General features: G+C 51.8%; 1 protein-coding gene across 8 annotated transcripts in view; it reads left to right on the top strand.

The window, feature by feature from the left end:
* Positions 1-18747, top strand: part of LOC105688800 (eukaryotic translation initiation factor 5B) — a 45494-nt gene that overhangs the window by 10319 nt on the left and 16428 nt on the right. For 2 of the 8 annotated variants that reach the window (XM_048657284.1, XM_048657285.1), the window contains exon 2: positions 9262-10731. The exons of 2 other annotated variants lie outside the window; for them this stretch is intronic. In XM_048657284.1, coding sequence (XP_048513241.1) covers positions 9744-10731 — 988 coding nt within the window. In that variant the 5' untranslated portion in view covers positions 9262-9743. Of the gene's footprint in view, positions 1-8168; positions 10732-18747 lie in introns of those variants that run through there. 4 more of the 8 variants (XM_020853950.2, XM_048657281.1, XM_048657283.1 and 1 more) reach the window with 4 other exon arrangements.

The raw sequence follows: 18747 nt of genomic DNA, 5'->3' as shown, positions 1-18747 counted from the left end.
CCGGCACACGCACCTCGCCGGTATCCTCGTTTTATCCGTTACCGCGATGTACCTGGACAACATCGAACGACGACCGCGCGGCGTCCCGTCCGCCTTACACGGGATCCGCTTTACAACGTAGTTGGGAAAAAAATTTGAACCCCCCCGGCGGCGACCGACCTCCTCGAGGTCCGGCCAATAATTAAGCGAGCCGCGAAAGTGTGCATAGCTTCTCAATTTTCACGCGGCGTCTCTCCGACACGGAAATTATTTTTCCACCGGGACGAACCCGAGCCCTTCCTTTGACTCGATTTTTCGAAAAGGGTCGGACGTACGGACGCGAGTCCGAGAACGTGAAAGCGAAAGGGGTTCGGGGGGGCGCCTCGTGGGTCGAAAAAGTTATGCGTCTGAGTCGCCGGAGATTCTCTTATATACGCGGGTTTCCTCCGTTTTTCCTATACCGGTGGTGTAGCCTCGACCTCGGGTGGAGAATAATGGGACCGTAAAGTAGACGCGATTATCAGAGGTCCGCTAGCCAAGAGTTGCGGGCGAGCGTCGCGCGACGCTGCGGGTATATGACGGATGGCGTAATAATGCAAAAAACTTTATTATCGATGGCTGAGGATCTCCGGCCGTTTAACATACACTCGCGTATAAATTAACGCCGTCGCTCTCAGTTTTTCATAAATAATCGCGCGGTGCATTACAGGTGTGTATTATATAGGTATTTATAGCCGACGTGTATCGCGCTCGAGGATATATATCTGTATTTTCGATGCCATTCTCGGATATATACCTAACCTAACGCTCTATACTACGCGAACATAAGTTGCGCATAAATTATGCTGATTCACCTGACCTACGACTGGGGTTGAAAGTTTTCCGTAAGGAAGTACGCGGGAAATAGAGAAAAAACGAATATTGTATACGCATACGTCAAACGGATGGAATGAAATCGGATGCTGTATTTCGGCAGACTTAGTTTTTTTCTTTCTTTCGCTTCGACGATCTACTTCGCGTTTAGTTCGTAGAAAAATCAGTGACAATGAATAATTTATAGCTTCCAGTTATCCGTTGGACCCGACCGATTCTCTGGTTCAATGAAAAAACGAAAGCGTGCAGTAAGAGCGCTGTGATTGTGTGGCGGAGTCTTACGAGCGGCGATATCCGAGGACCTGAGTTCGAGCGATTGCCCTAATTCGTAATTAGTAATTCCGCGTCACCGCGCGTCGTTCCATTTTACAACCGTATATATATATATATATATATATAATATAATACAAGCGTTTGGTTTCCAACGTCAATTCCAGCGACCGGGTGCGTTTTACGTTTCTCCTCTCCGAGGGTTGGCGCGTCGCATTTTAAACATATGTGTTGTCGCGCCGGGGTTCGGCCTCGGTTGACACCCTACGGCGTTGCACGGGGCATCCGTTTTCCTACCCCCGTCTCAAACCCCGTGCGACGGACCCGGGTCCGTAGGCACACCTAGTGCGCTCCACAATAGGCGGCCGGTCGCATTAATAATAACTCCGTAGCGAACTGATGGGGTTCCCCGGTTATCTTCGAATGCATTTGTCACACCGCGAAAGGGTTCCACATTTTTCAAATTGTTTCTACGAATTAGATGCCGCGGCTGACAAACCCCCCGAGGACCCTCGCGCGGGACCCCTTTCGAGTTTTTGCCACGAGTTACTCCGCGCGAATTCCTCTCGATAACCGTAACCCCCTTCCCCCGCCTGTCCGGATCCACGTCCAGATTGTCTCCTTTCGAAATGATTATTCGATCATCGGCTCAATTTCGCCGGCGCCACAGGGTCGCCCGACAAAAATTTTCGAGTCGATTAAAATTCGTCGCGTCCCTCGATGCCACGACCATTTTTCCGCCCCATAAATAATGGATGGGGGTCGTGGGTCGTTTCATCTCCGTTTCTAACCCCCGTGAACCGCTGGAACTGTGTCATCTGATAAGCCGCAACGAAACCGGGGTTGATTTTATTCGTCTGGGAAAAATGGGGGGGCGGGGAAGACGAAAAAAAAGAAATATATCTCGGAACGAGAAGAGCGACGGGGCTAATTTTACAACCCTTCGGTTCATAAATCAGTCGGGCGCTGCCGATGTTCCTCGTCAATACGGCGAGCGTTCGTGATTATTTATTCGAGGCTCGTGGGCAGCCTGCGTCCCATTATTCGATTGATCGATCGATAGAGACGCGTAGCCCGAGGGAGTCTCCCCGTCTCCCGGTTCCATTCATTGTTTTTTGCGCGTTATTAGGAGCGCAACTTTTCGCTCGTTCTCATTCACAACCCTTTTCACCGTGGCGGACAAAAGGCGAAGAAAAGCGGCAGAGAAAGGCGAGGGCGAGCGTCCCCCGTCGTTCACCCTATATACTTCTGTCTCCGCCTTACACCGAAACGGGGAGATGGAAGTCTAGAACGGGAGAAAATATGGTACCGTGGGGCTGGCGGTGATCCTCGCGCGACCCGTCGCAGTCACCTGCTTGAGCGATTAGAGGCATCCATCATAAAACGCGGGGCACCGAATGGGTATCTGATTTTCTCCACTCTACTTGTGTGGCATTCGACTGACGCCCCGGTTCGGCTGCGAACCGCCCGCGTCAAAGGGTGCTGCTGCCCCCCCCCGTCCGCTGCACTACCCGCGAGTATATCTACGGGTGAACCTATTATGAGAATAACCCAAGTTTTTCATTGTTCGGATCCTTCCCTAGATCTCTTTTGTGGTATTCTCTTTTTGTCATTCTTATTGAGCCCTACGGCTCCTCTTCCTCTTCTTCTCACTTTTCGGTCATCCGCGGTGTTCTTTCGTCGTTTTGTCGTTGTTGTTGTTGTTGTCGTTTGTTTGTTTTTTTTCTCTTCTCTTCTTTTCCTCTGTTCCGGTTACATCGGGACTTTCGAATATCGGTACTATCTCGAGAAATTACCTGAGCGTAGAAACGAGTCGTGGAAAATTCCGCTCCCTTTCGCTCCGTGGAACTTTTTAATGACTCCCACTTATTTTTTTTAATTACTCCTCCGTCGAGCTAGGTGATCGAGAAACTGTGACACACGGTATCGTCTCACCTCGGTCAACCGTCGACCCGACGCTCCCGGTTGACTTGTAACGGATTAATTTTCCCGAATACAAATATCTCTACGGATTATAAATGGTAATTCGACAAACGGATGCCTATACGCGTGACGTATGAAGTTGTAGAGATAAAGAGTAACGCGGTATTCGATCGGGATTTACCTACCAATGCAACCGGCTACTTCTTCTTCTTCTTCTTCTTCTTCTTCTTCTTCTTCTACTACTTCGAGTCGTGTCGGGCTATAAGCTGATACCAACAGCTTTACGATCGCGCTTAGGGAACACACGTGTCGCCTCGAGAATACTCGCGACGCCCGTAGAGACGTGGAAACGCTCTGAGGCACAGCGATTATCGTCTCATGTTATACTACAGTTTCGTTTATTAACCGTACCGATTTGCTCCAGCTGCGCCGTTTCGGTTGGCAAACAAATCGAAACAGTTTCATTCGGAGTCTAGCTACTACTAACAAATTCAACGGGATCCCTCCGCTATCCGACGTCGTTCCACGCTCAAAAAATTAGAATCTCACGATAAAGCGCCACTCCCGTGTAACGGCGCAGTCAGCCACCTCTATCTTTTTAATCCCTCGGTGAGATGCAGTCTCTACGGACGTTGAACGAAGTGTATAATAATTCGGTAATCCATATTACTCATTTAGCTATGGCTAATAGCCAGATCATAGCCTGACGAATGATGATGGAATAATGACGGAGTTAATTTTATACTCGTGGGCGATTTAAGAGGGCGCAAATCCCTTAGGATTCGAACGGTCGAACGTTAGACTACCGACTGAACTCGGGGATTTAAATTCCTACGCAGAAATGAACGAAAAGGGCTTACGAAATAGAAAATATCGAAACATTCGAACGGTCGGGTTCTACCGATTTTATATAATCGGTAGAATATTCCGAATTTTTTTCGAACGGGCTGCCGACGTGTTTTGAAATATCGAGACCTCGCGGCTCGTCAACTGCGACTGACCAAGTTTTTGCATCCGGTCGCTTCATCTCCATTCGGGGTTTAGAAAGGTACGCTATACAAGCTTTTTTATACCTCGATACGTAAAAACATTTTCTAATCAAATCTAACGTCGTTTCATTGCTGTTCTTGGGACCGGGCAAAACAACTTTCATTAAAAGAGAGAAAAAAAAAACAAAAAAAAAAAACGATCGAATCAAATCAAATCAATGAAAGAAATATTCACAGCCAGCCCGGCCGCTCTACGATGTTTACGTTTATTTTTCTAATCTCTGGTCAATCTCGTTATACGATACCGATACACGGATTCCGCCAGATGTTTAACCCTTTTTTTTCTCTCACAGCGGAAACGGAAGATCGGAGCTCCGGTAAAATTTTTTTCAAATACTTGCGTGTCTTCCATCCTCTCGAGATCTTCGGAATACCGTAGTCCCTTCGTAGGTGCAATTTAACAAAATTATGAAAAACCTTTGGTATCGTCTACGCGGGAGGTGAGCGCGGGCTTAGGAATGTGCAGGTGGTAGAGACGCCGCGACGTTACGATGCAGTTGCGCAACCGTTCGCTCCTGATGTCCGCCACAATAGCCACCGCTTGTATATTAATTATTCCCCCTATCAATGACTCACGCCTTTTTATCAACGTCACCGCCGCCTTTATATTCAATCTTTCGTTCTTCTCAATCGCCATAATTTCGTCACGCGTACCACGCCGCGGTCTCGTCTTAACGCTCCTCTCACCTCGCGTTCCCTAACGTTCTCCTGACTACGTATCTACACCTCATGTACGGTCATTCGAGTGTACGAAATAAAAACGGAACGGGTGAGCCGCGGCATGTGTACGATTCGTAGTCGCGATTTATTCCCCATTGTCAAGGTCGTAACTGGTCCGTTTCTCAATCTCCCCCCTCCCCCTCCCCCTCGTTTACCCGGTCCCGATCCCCGGCATTGTTTCGTTTCGTTTGCCCTTCGTGAATTTGTTCGCTCTTGTTCGGTTTTTTTTTCTTTTTTTTCTCAACTCTCCTTCTTCGACCATTTTTACTCGTTTGCTCGCGCCGCGTCGCGGGGAGATGTGAAGATAAAATAAAAGGGAGAGGAGAGGAGAGGAGAGGAGAATCGAGAGGTAAGAAAGGGGAGCGACACCCGACCGGCCTTTCTCGTCGGTGTCCTGCGGACCGGTACGCTTATAACGTCATTATCATCCCGGCCGTGCGGAGACCATGGAAATCGTTTGACTTATTATTACTACCCCTTACGAGGGTATTGGAAAAGCATGGCAGCGACGCGCGTTGTCCAATTAGGCCTTGTAAGGTAGTCAGCGGAGCCGCGACGCGTCGCGTGGTTCAGAGTTTCCGATAAAAGGTGTGCGTGAGAGGAGAAAGGGAGCGGGAGGGTTAGCTGCCGGGTATCGGTATAGGAGGGAGGAGGGATGCCGAGGAACCGAACCGAACCGTCGCGTTTGTCACGATTATGAGCGATCATTATAGCGATTTAGACGGATCGAAACAACCGCGATACGATCTTGATTGAGACTCCCGAAGAGAGTATCTCAGAGCAGAGAACTTTGAGCGATCGTCGCGAGCTCCGCCGAGTGACGTTTATTTTCATCGTTCCTAAATTTCTTCTTTTTTTTTTTTTCTTCTGTTTTCTCCAATTAAACGAAACGGCGGATGAGAAAGTTTTCGACTCCTTGACGCCGTTTCTCGTTCTCCTCCGTTTCTCAAATTTTCACCGAACGGAGGAAAGCCAGAAACCGTCGTTGCGGGTTCCGTAAATTCTGCCGATTATTTACAGTGCTCGTTATACAACAACAATTGGCCCCTTCAAACACGGTCTTTCATGATAAATTCGAGACATCAAAGCGGGGGGCTTTTTTCTTTTTTTTTCTTCCACCTCCCCTGATACGGAGTTCCGAATGTCGTAAAAGTTTTCATCAAACAGCGCACCGTTTTCAGGGTTTGTTTTCGCACCTAGTTGTTTACCACCGCCACCGCGGCAACCGACTGCCGCAACTGTTACCGTACACCGACGTCCCGACCAGCTGATCGACGCCGACGTTATCTCCTCGTACCGGACCCCGTGTCCCACGAAAAGTTCTCACCGCCGATTCCAATAAATTTCCTTCGATCGGAGGAACGCTCGAAGCAAAAATCCACGTTTCTACGCAAGCTTCTCGCTCGCGTGCAACTTTCATTTTCCCTTCGTCGCTGTTCGGAAAATTTCACTTGCCACCGTCGGCTGCGCTCGCCAGCGCAATTATTCCGGCGTTACGGCCGCTCGGAGGGTAAACGCGCCACGGAGGAATTCCGGACTCGTCTTACGCCCGGGCGATATTGCGCCGATCTGTCAACCCTTTTCAAAAACAAAGGAGATAATATTGAACCCCGTAATACGGTCGGGCGTCTGGCTCCGGTCATCTCAGAAGTTTGGAGAAGTCAGCCCCCCGATATCTGGCCAACCGACGTACAGCTACAACAGTTGCGTTCGCTCTACTTCCGAGAACATTTCTTCCGACACGTCCGTTCGAGATTCCAGAAATCAACGACGGTTTTCCCCTCGTAGATAAACGTCGGGCTCGTCCGCGCCACCCCGTAACGCCGTTGAAAAGATCCGCGAAAACTTTTTTTTACGACTGTCCCCGGTCCAAAAATTGGAAAGGCTCTAAAAATTCTCAGGCTCTCCGCGGACCGCTGCACTCACCGAGAGATCGCTGTAACGATAGAAAAAAAAAAGAAACAGAAAAAAAAGAAGAAGAAGAAGAGAAAATAGCGTTTGAAACCCGCAACGAGCGGAGTCAAGAGAGCGGAAAGAGTTCGAAGAATGTTCACGGTCTTTCTTCGCCGGTGGTGCGCGCGGTCCCGGCGCTTCTCCTCGGATACGAATTAGACGCGGAAAAATCGTAAGTTTATACGAAGCCAAATGTTTACACGAACCGAGTACCACCGAACTGCGAAGATCGTTCGCCACCCGCCCCCGTTTCTTTGCACCCCTTCGGGGTTGAGCTATTTCGGTCGTCTCTTCCCTTCGCGCGCAACTCCGATAACGACGGATTAACGCCACACCTCTGATTGACGAACGAGCTGCACCGATCGAGAAACGTTTGAACGCCGTCTATGGGCGACTGGCTTTTTTTAGGGTAAAAAATCACCGGCTTAACTAACGAGAGCGTTCTCTTTCGTTATCGTTTCATATTTCCCCGTAGAGGCTCTACGTCACGGGCGTATCGCGAGCCCCTGAGGGTCGTTCGGTAAGTGATGACTGGAGGCGAACGGTGACATCAGTTTGTACGGTGGTCGAGCGGCGCCCGAGCCGTGCACGAGATCACCGAGTGACTTTCCTCGGTCACGTGTAGGTGCGGCGTTAAAAAAGCGAAGCGATCAGGGAGCGACGCGGGAAGTGCGTGTGCGGCGGCAGAATCTTCCGAGTGGCGTCTACGGTCTCTCGGCGGCGGGACTCCTTTTATTCCATCGGTCTTACCGCGCGCCGTTCGTATTCGTAGTCGCCGACGAGCGCGTCTACGACTATACGTTATTATCTCCCTTCGCTCGAAACCGCGCGCGTTCCCCCCGAAAGCGTTTGACGAAAGAATTCCGAAGCGAGAGGGCTCGGCTTCACCTCGTCCGAAATTCGCGCGTTTTCGTCAGCCTTTTGTCGCGGACACCTTCGTACATCAGGGGGGGCTCGTAATCCCCTCCGTCTTGCCCCGCCTTTTCTCGCCCGGTCGTTCGCTCCGATAAACAAACAAGTTCCTTTCGACATGAGTCTCCGCGCCACGGTTCCACCCGAACGGTAATTCGTACGACGTGTAGCGGGTACCGTTCCCATATTCCCCCTCCTCCCCCCCTCCCCCCCACATCGCTAAATCAACCGTTCTTAGCGAATATCGGGGTCGGTCTCCCCACCCCCTTGGGGTGCGTCGATTTCGTTCGATTTTTGATTCGAGTTGGGATCTTGATACCCCTCCTCTGTCTCTGGGTGTTTCAGCAGCGGCATTCGGAAGAGGACGAAGAGGACGAAGGCGGATCGCAGGTTATCCGGGTGTTTTCCGGCGGTCGAAAAGGGGTCGAAGAAAATCGAGCGAAGGCGGGGGGTGGAAGGGCAGGGAAGGGGTGGGGGGGAGGGGGGGTAGGGTTCCCTTCGGAGCGAGCGGGTCGCGTGCTCCGCGGCGTCGTTGCAACCGTACGAAATTCGCACGCGAGCGCGCAAAACACCGCGTGTCATTGCGATCGGAGGGACGGATCGGAGGGGAGGGGAGACGGGGAGATAATATACGCGGAGCGGAGGAGCCTCGCCGAGACTCCGAGTCTCTGGAGACGGCGAGGACGCGAAAGAGGCGAGAACGAGCCGGGAATACGGAGGGAGCGATACGCCGAGATAGATACCACCGAAGAGACTTCGGGTATATGGCGCAACGGATGCTGCGCTGAGTCTGGATATCCCTCGGCCGTTGATGGTGCGCTCGTCGGTGCCGCTGCTGCTGCTGTTGCCCGTCGCATCGCCGAACCCGCGGCCAGCAGGCGAGCGTTCTTCGTTCAGTAGTTTCCCGGACGTCGCACCGGCATCATCCGAACTCCGACGGATTAATTTTCATCTCGAGTGCGAACACGAGCTTAAACGGAACACGCCGGCTCAAGTTTATCGTCGTTAGAAAAATGAAGTAAGGAATAGGGCTCGGTACGATTTCGTTTTGTTTTTTCACTCTACATCCGGATTTTCGTACGCTTCGGATCGTTTGTCATTCGTCGATCTTTTTTTCGAAATTTATTTCAATTTTCTGATAAGCGATTCGATTCGGTGTATCGCAGCAGAAAAACCCACTGGGAGGCTCGAGTACACTTTTCTTTCGACACCAGTTTTTTCGTGGTCTTTATTTTGTTCTTTATTTTTTTTTTTTCACTCTTCACTTTTCTTTTCTTTTCTTATTTCTCTTCCTCCCACGGTACTCTCACGACGGTTTTGTGATCGCGCAGCGGCTACCGGTAGCAGGATGTGCGAGCCGTCCCGTGACAAGGATTTCAGACGATCGACGAGTATCGTTGATCAATGTGCGATCACTCCGTTTCGCTAAAATATATATATACAAGTTTGAAAGAAAATAAAAAAAATCGAGCGAGGTACGATGAACGAGGGAACGAAAAAAATTAACGATTAACGAACAGTGACGAGGAGTTTGAAATTACCATTGATAAAAGATAATTGAAATGGATCGTCAATTTTACAGAGGAAAATCGAGCGCAGTGAAAAGTGCGACGAATGCGATTGGGTGGTGCGCGTCAGCCGATTACCTGCTTACCAACGATAATCGCGAAGAGAAGAATTACGATGCGCGAATTGATGCGAGTCGCGCGTTACTCCTAAAATGGTGACCGAGGATATTATCAGAGTTTTACCCAACTGGACGATATTCGACCGAGAGACATTTTACACTCGGCAGTTAGGCACCTGCCAAGAGAATCGAGTGAACAACGGTGAACGGTGAACGGTGAACGGTGATCATCTCGGGACTGACCGAGGAGAGCGAAGATCGAAATAAATAAATTTCCTTAACCCCCCGCGACCGCCGGTCCGGATCGCCGCCGATCGGAATAGAGCCGGGGTGGCCGGAAAAGAGAAGTGGTGAAACGATACGGGAATTACGAGGGGCGCGTCGAAGTGTCGTCGCCTAGGGCAGAGGGAAGCTCAATCATCGTCAATGAGACCGTCATGCTGGCCTTGACCTACCCGGACGGGGCCAGGGTTCAGCGGTGCGACTACCTTCCCGACAACGAACTGATATCACGTGCTTCGTCAGTGGGCCGATGGACGACCGCCACGATCGCCACCGGCTTCGAAAGACTAGCGACGACTTCGACGTCCGAAGAATCGACGATAACTCGAACCCTTCACGGCGAACGTCGACGACCGTCGAGGCACCGGCGGTGTGAACTGCGCCGCAGAAACAACGGAAACAAGAATAGCGATGAAGACGAGGAGGAGGATGAGGACGATACCGGCGACGTTTCAAGCCGGACGAAATCCCGATCTGCCGCGGACGACCCGTCCGCCCTCCGGGAGGCGGTGTCCGCTCCGTGCGGAACCTGCGTATTCCCCGGCGGCCACCGAACTTCGAAAGTCTCGATCGGTGCGGGGGCGAACGAAGAACCCTCCTTACCACCCGGTACCGTCCGGGGATCTAGTCAGTCACCGAGGACATTCGACGAGCGTCTCCGAGGGGATCGTCGCGGTACGACGGCCTCGTTACCCCGCGTCGGGAGAGAATCCAGGGTGGCGCTCGCCCGCGGTGAGGAGAGTCACGGGAAACGGGGTGGACCGGAAATATCCGGTCGCGGCTCGTGGACGGGAGGCGGCCACCCCGAGGACCGCTCCCTGCTCCAGGTGGTCTTGATACTGGTGCTACTGGCGATCGGCACGAACAGACACTCCGGACATATCGCGTCCAAGGTGAACCGAACCGCTTTCGGGGTGTTCGCGATCGGTTCGGTAGTTCGCGGCGTGGACTGTGCGCCGGTCGATTTGGCCGCGGCCGCCGCGGCCGCAGCGGCCGACGCCGGCGTTCGGTCGGAGAGGTCGGCGAATCTCTCCCACATCACGGGATCCTCGAGGAAGATACAAATGTACGTGAAAAATCGCCACCTTCAAATACTGCCGGACGGCACGGTGAACGGATCGAACGACGACACCTCGGATTTCAGTGAGTATGCAAACAAAAATCGCATTGATATTACGTGTCCGTCAGGTGCCACCGGCCGAGTTCCTCGCGCTATTCTACCGATACTAGAATCGGTTCGATTTCTTGGCTGACAATGGGTCGCCGTTTCGGAATTAGCCTGCGGTTGCGCTAAAAATAATCGCCGACTACGCGCGCGACGCTCGCGAATAGGGCAGCCTCTCCTTCCGTTCGCGCGTAGGTATAACAGGAACTCTCGACTAGGTACTAGGCGTAGCGTCGCCTGAGCGCACCGGCGATCTTCTGTCGAGCGATCCGTTTCGACCTACGGTCGAGGCCTTCCGCGCGGATGAAATAAACTCGGTCCCGCCGCTCGGCCTCTCTTAGTTTTCGAGAGGCGCGAATTTTTTTCAACGGTGACGTTCTTACCGAGAAACGGGTGCATGGGAAGGGGGGGGGGGGGGAAGGCAACGTCGTTTCGTGAGATGCATGGGTCGCGTTTCGACGAGCTGCTGTAATTGCATCGGTCCGAATGGTGCCCCGGCGATGTGGAAGCGAGGAGAGCGGGATCCGCGCGGAGGGCGCGGGGAGGGGAGGGGAGCGGCGTCCACCGGCAGATATACGTTGATAACTCTTCTCCGAGGTGAGGCAGCAACGCGTGTGTGTCGAGAGTGTGGCGCGTTTTATCTCGGGCCTTATAATTCATGTTCGTTGGATCGTTGCGCTGTACGTCGAACGCCGCTGCTCCTCAGATCGTACAGCGTTGATATACCTGATTTAGTTCCCTCGCTCTCGATCCCTGCTCTGTATAAACTTATATCGATCATCCGCGCCGCTGCCGCTGCCGTTGCCGCCGCCGCCGATCAACAAAAATCGCCTAATTGATCGCGAGGCTAAGATTTACTCTGGGCAAATATCGCGCGGCCCTCGCGCCGCTTCCTATATCGCGAGCGCGGTCCTCGCGGCCGTCCGTTGCGGTTTTAACCGCGCTGTAACGCGGCCCGACAGCTCGCCTAGCGCATTATCGCCCGGATAAGGGATCTCCTACTCGCTCATTCGCTTCGAGCTGTATCTTATGTAGCGGCGAACTTGAAAACTTGCGGTGATTAATAATAATCGACGTATGAGACCCTCGCGTTCGACGGAAGTTCAACGCCTCGTCGCTGTGGCTAATGACCATTTTTTTTTTCGCTTGTTTGTTTATTTATTCATTTATTTATTTATTTTTTTCTTTCTCTTCTTTTTCTCCGTCGCCAACATCTCCACGGGAGCCCCGCAAGTCGCCCAGAGCCGTACGATTCAATTATCATCGGAAATGATCGATACGCGATCGCGACACCTTCCCTCAAAACTTGTAACCGAGACGACGCGCGCGGTTGGAAACGAGGGATTTATTCGACGTCGCGTTTCCTCTTCTTCTTTTCCGCGTTCCGCGGACGACGAGTGATTGATATACATTTTATGCCGCGAATCGTCCGACCTTCCCCAACGCGGTATATTGCGGCATTATCGCGAGAACCCCGTTGAATTCCGAGTCGCACGATGCGCGAGGCACGCGAGGTCTGGGTGGCGAGCAAAAGTCCGTCCTGTACAGTCGGTTCGCTTATAATACGCCTGTACGACTATAAGCGCGCATTATTTGTCCTCGCTCAAAGCGGATTAGCCGGCTCGACTGTGGTCACCGTCTAGCTACCGACTATCATTCCTCCCGAGGGTATTATGCCTATTCACCCGTGAAATATTATCACAATCAGTTAGAATAATATGAGGAAAAGGAAACTCAGTCGCGAATAACGCCGATACGTGGACGTTATTTCTCAACTTCTATTTTCCTAGCTCCTGCAATCAAAAGGGGTTAAAACGTCACCATTGATCCTCTGAATTGCGGCGAGGAGGATTAGGCGATAAGCAACCGGATACGAGACGTTGGATTACACCTATAACCCCGGGGACCTACGCTGTAACGTCCGATCAATTTTCAGCAGACATTAAAGCGTGTGGCTAAATTTTTTTCTCGCGGAATCAACAGGTGGTACCAGGCGTGCGTAACGCCACCGGCTTTTGGAACGAGGTCGTACCTACCTTGCGCGTATACTAATAATAATAATAATCCTTGAGTGCCTTTCTTCTTATCGGTCGATGAATTTTTTTACCACATTGGCAAAGACACGACGTACAGCGTGTCAAGTATAAGTATAGGTAGTACGGTCGGTGTTGTTTTTCGGACGCAGATGCGTTTCTTCGTAGAGGGAGGGAGGGGAGGGAGGGAAGGGCGGGAGGGGAGGGGGATTGAATTTATCGTACATCTTCTCGGTAGTGCGGAGAGCGAGCGATGTCGGACGAGTGGCCGTGTGGAACGTCGAACGTTCCGGTGGCATAAATCGGCGTCGTGACAGGGAGAGGTGTTAATTAGCGTGAGACCTCGATTTAATCGGGCTCCTCAGTCTCACGGAGTCTCTCGGATTCACCGGGTCTTCAGGGCGCGCGGGGTTCGTTCGTTGGTGAAAACGGCGTTTGAACGGACGTGGCCCGTGTCCGTGTCGCGGCGGGACGGTGACGCGAAGCGCGTAAGCGCGACGAGCTTTAAGGGTTTTAAAGCACGCGTCCGAGGCGTCGGGGGGGCCCCCCTCCCCCCCCTCCCTCCCTCTCGTTTAGCCCGTTACCCGCAGTCCGTCGGATTCCTACGGCCCGTAAAAACGCCACGGGGATACGCCGTGTAAGTAAGCGGATTTCCGGAATTCCACGCGCGTCGCGCGTACCTCGGCTCGCGTTATCGTGTCCGCCCTTTTCGATTCTCGCGCCGCGCACCGATCGGCTAGAACGATCCGATCGATAGCCGAATTCGAATCACCCGATTAATAACTCGATTCCGCACCGCGACGTTTCGAATGACATAACCGGTCGGACACCTGTGCCCAAGTGATTCACGCGACGATTCGAACCGATAGATCGATCGAACGCGTGCGGGTCGACGTTTTTTTTTTTTTCTCGACGGGGTCCGCTCGATTTCGAGGGGGAGGGGGAAAGAGGGGGAAGGGGACGTCGGACACACGCGTAGGTGGTTACGGGCACGGCTCTCTATGGGATTCGGTATTTTTTTTTTTTTTTTTTTTTTTCGTAAGTTGGGTCGTTGCACCCCACATTGCCAGCGATGTTTGCTTTCGGTTTATTGGGTTGGTTTGTTTAAGTTTCATATAAGGTTCCTTCGGGCATAGACAAAAGAGACGAGGCGTCAGAGGAAAACGGTACGTAGCATAGAAGTATGCCCTTGGTGTTTTCTGTCGCGCCTCGAAAATAGTCGGACGTAAAATTATCCCTCCTTTTGTCTGGTTATGTTTATATTCTTCCTTGGTACACGCGCACACTATGATACGCGTACACGTGTCCAATATAAACGTGTGAACGCTTAAACGCGGATATCCAGATACTCCGACGCCGCGTATACGGTGTACAATAGACGGCTAGTGGAGAAAAAAATTTTTTCTCTAAAAACAAACTATGTAACCCTACGGTAAAGAATCTTGGTGATAAAACAGAGGAGGAAAATGACGCCGAGGGCCAAACTTTGTTTTTATTTAATGCACCTACAAGGTGGTCTAAGGTGGGCTGAGGATCGACGGAAAACGATTGTCCGGGACTCTTATACAGTTCGGTTCTCACGATCGTAGAAAGTCGAGAAGAAAGTAGTATCGAACGAGAGTACGATTAAACCGGGCTCGAAAATTCACTCGTTGCATCATCCGACGAACAAAACGGGGGGGGGGGGGGCTCGGATTTCGTTTCACGTGATCGAATCGGGTGGTAAATCAAATTTTCTCAACACACAACGGTCCGCGGTAGCATCGAACAGCTGCTTCTTACGATCTACCGATGGTCCAGGGCACGCACATGGCTACGACGGCAGCGAGATCGATCGATCACCGGACTTCAGGGACGCGCGCATCGCGTGGGCTCCCCGAAGTTTGAAAAAAGATCGCGCAGTTCCTCGATTCGATCGGAAGAGACGGAGACGCGATTGTCGTGCGGAGACGACGCAGCGACGTCGAATTCGGAGGATATTCTCCCGAAGCTCCTCACCTGTGCGCCGCACGACCTTCCTTAGTTCTCGGCGGATCGTTGCGATTGGAAAAATTTTGAAGAAGTTCGAGGCGGTCCGCGTCCGAGTATCTCGCGTCGCCGGTCGCAGATAAGCGCGCGGGTATTACCACGCGCAACTACATAAATTATTGAAGACTCCTAACTACCGATAACCTCCGCGGGTGTTTTTTTTTTTTTTTTTTTTTTTTTTTCCGGTCCCCCGTCTTTCGGGGAACTGCAACGAAAAATCTGTTAGTAGCAAGTGAGTGAGTATATTCGGATAACGCGAGAGGCGAGCATCTTTCTGGCTCGGCCGCAGCAGTTCGTCGAAAGTCCGGGGGGAACGTCGATGTGGAGCACGAGGAGCACCGCAGATAAAAGACCTTCGACCGCCGGTCAATTAATATCGCGGACAAACCGCACCGCTCCCACTTCGATATTCGAATAATGTGAAGATAAAGAAACGTACGCGCGCAGAGGTACTCGACCGTGTCCGAATCGTTGTACGGATAACATTTCCACTATCGGGTCGACGCGAGTCGCCCCTTTTTTCGCTCCCATGTCCCGACGATATCGATCGCCCGTTCGCGAATACCGCGAATTTGATCGTTATTGACCGCGACTCTAAGCCATCGCTGGAATTGATCGCACGTTTCCTGTCATTGAACTTTCACGAGCTCTGGCTTCGGTCGCAACTCTGCCGCATCGGCCGGCGAGGAGAGGATCTCCGGGAGTAGAGGCTTTCGGTCTTTTAGCCTCGTTTCGCTCCACGGAGAATTTCGCTCGATTCGTCCGATTCCCCCCCCGCCCTTTCCGCCCGCCCCCCCTTCCCCCCGGGTAAGCGACGTTCGGGTGCAACGTGACGACTAGTTCGAGTCGTCGGTAACTCGTCGAGATTAGAGTCGAGTTCGTAACCAACAATGAGGATGGATCGACTCTTTTACTGGTTCGTCGTCTCTCTCCTGTAGCCGGTAGTTTCGCTCCCTTCGTCTCGTTCTCACCGTCGATACCGCGAGACGTTATCTAATGTTTAAAGCTCCTCCAACGAGCCGTAAAGTGAAACGAAAACAAAATGAAAATCACGACGGAAATAAGAAGAAAAAAGATACGGAGAGCGACTTGTGCGTACCGTACACAACGTACGGATAAATTTTTCACACATCGCCTGGAGTAGCTTTACTTGTTACAAGCGGCTCGCACGAACTGCGGGTGTCTATACAACGTGAACACCGCGCGAACGAGACGCTGCAGTTTCTAATAATAAATTAGTTTTGTCCGCATTGACGATTCTCCTGGAAAAAGGTTTCCATTTCTCGCGGGCTCTGTGTTACGTCTATCCACCGCGGGCGCGAGAAAAAGTGAAAATATAAGAACCTTCGAAGTCGAGGAAAAAAAAGAAAAGACGAACAACGGTATCCACCTCACGGATACGCGGGGTTCGCCGTTAATCAGGGTATTACGTCGTTGACACCCTCAGGAATGTCGAGAGTCGAATCTCGCCGCGGCATCTTCGGCGGGGAGGAGGGTTAATAACCCCTTTACGACCTCTTCCCTTCGGTGTCCCCCCTCCTTCCTACCCGTCTTCTTCTTTTTTTATTTTCATTTTAATTTTTTTTTTCACTCCTTCACATTTCTCCCTCGTCTCTGGCGGTCGAGGGTGCGGTGTTACGTCGAGGTCCTCGGGGGGGATCCGATCGAAGGAGATCGGAGGTGGTTGAGCCGAAGGGAGACTGTGGGAACGATCCGCGGGACGATCGGGAATCGTATCGCCGGCAGCGATTATTACTACTCGACGGTCCGAAGTTTGTCGCAAGAAAATTTTCGGAACATCGTGACTTTAATTGGCTCGGTTGACCGATAACCGGCGAACAGATAGAGGCTCGTTTAATTAGGATTCGGGTTCATTAACTAATTGACAACGACGGGGGGAGGGGGAATAAGACTCCCCCTCCCCGAGCGCAACGGAACGTGATTTTAATAATCTCGGAAATTACTCGCCACCGGCGGCGGTTACACGATCAATTAAATTCGTCGAGTATAGCGGGGGAACGGGGAGCCGGGTGGAGAAGACTCATTGAAATTTTAAACCCTCCGGGTATCCCGCTTCAATTTTCCGAGTATATCCTTCTTCCGTACAACCACCGAGGTATAGTTAGCGCGATCGAGGCGCGTAGACTTCGTCAAGTGTCGTTGTAATCAAAGGGTTGGATCTGACTCTCCCTTTTAACGAGGGTGAAGGGGGGTATAGCGGCGTTGTTAACTTTACCCAATCATCATCAAAACTTCACTTTACACACTCGTATTAGCCCTCGGAATTACCTATAGGCTCTGCGATTAAAACGGCTCGTATAAAGTTCCTTTTTTTTTTTTTTTTCTTTTCTTTTCCCCGTCCTTTCACTTGTCGCCGGACACCCCGCGATTCCAAAGGTCGTTTCCATTGGGATTTTCTCGTCTAATCGCGGCGCGCGTGCCATTCGCGTTTTTACACGCTCGATGAACTTTTTTACGGTGTTCCGTCGCGAGCTCCCCTCGTAAGGAACCGATACGGGGCGTTCGGCAGGGTGGTGATCACGGGTATTAGTCCCGGTTATAATGATATGCATATGAATATCTCGGGCGGCCGAGCGTCATCTCGGTTCGTAGTAAGTTTCGATGTAATCCCTCTCACGGGAACGCCGAAGCCCGCCGAACACGTCTTCTCTGTATCGTTTCTCGCCGCATCGACGGAATTTAACCGGCGGATACGCGTTCTTCGTATATCGTATGTATCTTCGAATCTGTCGCCGTGGAAGAAGAAGAGGTAGTACGGCAATCATTATTCAATATTACCCGCGATACATCATTTAATAATAAATAATAATAAAACGGATAAGGCCGACAACGGGGCCGCTACCGATCTCCGCTCCAATATATCAGCCGATTGGAAGACCTTTGGGAATTAGGATCGGGTTCAACGACTCCGCTTTACTTCTCCATTATTTCTCGGTGTTTGTTTTTTTTTTTTCTTTTTTTTTTGTTTTTCTCTTTTTCCCGACGTACCCTGGTCGATCGTTGGCGCGCTCGTCTCGCCCGACGGGAAGTGCGCCATAATCGATTCCAGATATTTATTGATTTTTGACGACGCCCCGGTTGGAATTCGTCGACTCCGCGTTATCGCCGTCGTAACGGAGTACCCCGCGGTCATCTCTCGCCCACGCTGTAAATAATGTAACCAAACGAATGACAGAGGCGCGTAAAAAATCAAACGCACACACACGGCGTTACCGCGACTCGGTGGGGGGTCGGCGACGGCCCACCACCACTCCTCGTGATCACGGCGTTTATTCGGTCGGATAAACAAACGATCGTTTATCCGACGATCGTCTGACCTCACCGACCTTCGGTGCGCTCCGTACGGGCCCCTCGAAGACCCCGCACCGCCGATTCACCTCGTTCACCGGCCAATCGTTTCATTCCACTTTATCCGGGGCGGGGAGGGGGGGGGGGAGGGGGAGGGATACGAACCGATCGACTTTCGACATCGCGCCGCGATCAGATAAAAATTTAGGTATAACGAGGGCGATCGTCGGCTCGCACCGCTCGTTGTAGACATTGCGTTTCGTTACGCCGGTTAATCCGACGCGGAGCAACCGATGACGTCCGTCCGAAATCGACGATAATTCGCGGAACGAATTTCTCCGATTGCGATACCCTGCAGGCCCGTCCGATCGGATCGCCGATATCCCCATCGGCGGACCGTTTCCCACGAGGTACGAGGAGCGCGCGCGACGCGTCCACAGAAGTTTCCGATCGACGCACCACCGTCGAAGGATTAAACGATTACGATATCATTATCATTATCCTAAAACCCGCGCGTCCGATCTCACGTTCGCTTCGATAGCTCGCCGTAATTTCCCCGATGCATAATGCATCTTCCGCCTTCTTTCTTACCGTAGAGAGTGTGTGTAGCGCAACGTCGACGCG

This window comes from Athalia rosae, chromosome 6, assembly GCF_917208135.1.
Source record: "Athalia rosae chromosome 6, iyAthRosa1.1, whole genome shotgun sequence".
NCBI classification, from domain to species: Eukaryota; Metazoa; Arthropoda; class Insecta; order Hymenoptera; family Athaliidae; genus Athalia; species Athalia rosae.
The sequence above is the reverse complement of the archived record's forward strand: the minus strand, read 5'-3'. Positions and strand labels throughout refer to the sequence as shown.